This window comes from Pollicipes pollicipes, unplaced genomic scaffold (genome assembly GCF_011947565.3).
Source record: "Pollicipes pollicipes isolate AB1234 unplaced genomic scaffold, Ppol_2.1 Scaffold_4881;HRSCAF=5763_pilon_pilon_pilon, whole genome shotgun sequence".
Taxonomy (NCBI): domain Eukaryota; kingdom Metazoa; phylum Arthropoda; class Thecostraca; order Pollicipedomorpha; family Pollicipedidae; genus Pollicipes; species Pollicipes pollicipes.
The window spans coordinates 41,845,898-41,847,366 of record NW_023596576.1 but is presented as its reverse complement, the minus strand read 5'-3'; the positions used below and the strand labels follow the sequence as shown (position 1 = coordinate 41,847,366).

Below are 1,469 nucleotides of genomic sequence, written 5' to 3'. Positions count from 1 at the left end.
AGGCGTTTGTTTGGCTCTGGAATTGTCGTTACCGGGCATTTCCTGTGGAATTTGTTGCGATTGAGTCGGATGACCCTCCCGATCCGATTCAAGTTCTTGAATCGTGCTGTGTTGCCTTGCGCCATTTGTGTGTACATCTTATTGAATCGGTTGGTGACTTACAAACTGCTGGGGTGAGAATAGCGTTGTATTTGCACGAAATGATCTTCCCCGTGCGCTTTGTTCACATCTCATTTCAGCGTGTGTATACCTGTTTAGTGCTGACAAGTTCAAGGTGTGAATATACTTTTATGTAGAGTATTTCAAACACTGGCTGTGATCACATAGTTGCCTTTATACATTCAATTGTTATATACTTTCCATGTCAGTGTTATGTTGACTAAATATTGCAGTGTTCACATGATCATTCTACATGTTTATAAAACTTATTCCAAAAAAATAGATGGATGTGATCAGATAGCAAGCAATGTTTGCTGTGTGAATCCTGACCGACCAAGGCAGGGCCCAGGCACTTTTAAATGCCGGCTTGTGGGAACAATTTGCAGCAAAGTCAAACCTGCTGTGATGCTCTGCATCCAGACCACAAGAATGCATGTTGCATTAAACTTACTGTGTAACAGCAGCGTGGTACCAGTATTTTACTGCATGAATGTGGATGTTAAGTGCTGGGGAGCTTGGTGTATGGCTGGCATCAGTTGTTAGAGTGGAGTCAGTGGTTCAGGAACTTGCGGTGTTACAAGCATTATTTTGTACAAAAATATTCTGATAGTATTTGTGTTCATTGTTATAATTCATTTGTGGAAATATTGTCAGTACAGCATGTAAGCTAGCACCAAAGACAGTGTATTGACATAGAAGTGTTCCATCAATGTGTAACATGATATTGTCACAGCACTCCAAAATCCGTCTGGTAGGTTGTGCGTGATGTAATATAATCATGCTACTAGAACTCTGGCTCTCCAGCAGTCCAGGACACACATTAGCCATAATCTGTTAGCCCCGATAAATTATGAACTGCATACATTTAAATAGGCTTAGTTGGCATGAAGCTATCCCACTTCTGATAAATTATATGCAGTGTCATGTTGATATAATTTATGAACTGGCCTTTCAATTTCTGTCAGGGGATCTGAGCTGTTCCATGTACAAATCTTGGTATGCTAAGCAATACATTGATTTCAGAGTTGTGGGATGTGGATTGAGGTGTATCCCATCATGCAAATACATCCACACACTGCCAGTCAGTCGTGCCAGTCTGTGGGCATGTACTTTGTCAGTGGCCAGAGCTCCACATAAATGGCTTAGTAGTTGCAGTGAATCAGGTGATAAGACATCAGCAGGAACCCAGCCCCCTCCTTATTTTAATGGCAGGTATCATGCATGAAGAAGCAGGAACCCAGCCCACTCCTTGTTTTAATGGCAGGTATCATGCATGAAGGGACCAGCCTGTGTAGTGATTGGACACAGGA

The 1,469-nt window shown here is 42.1% G+C and overlaps 1 protein-coding gene across 1 annotated transcript in view; it reads right to left on the bottom strand.

Annotated features, from left to right (window-relative positions):
* Positions 1 to 1,241: 1,241 nt before the first annotated feature.
* The window catches only part of LOC119100404 (kinesin-like protein KIF13A), a gene marked incomplete at its 5' end in the record, with an annotated part of 12,687 nt that continues 12,459 nt past the window's right edge, over positions 1,242 to 1,469 (bottom strand). The window contains one exon of the mRNA XM_037223502.1: positions 1,242 to 1,255. Within this exon, the coding sequence (XP_037079397.1) occupies positions 1,242 to 1,255 (14 nt within the window). The remainder of the gene's footprint in view (positions 1,256 to 1,469) is intronic.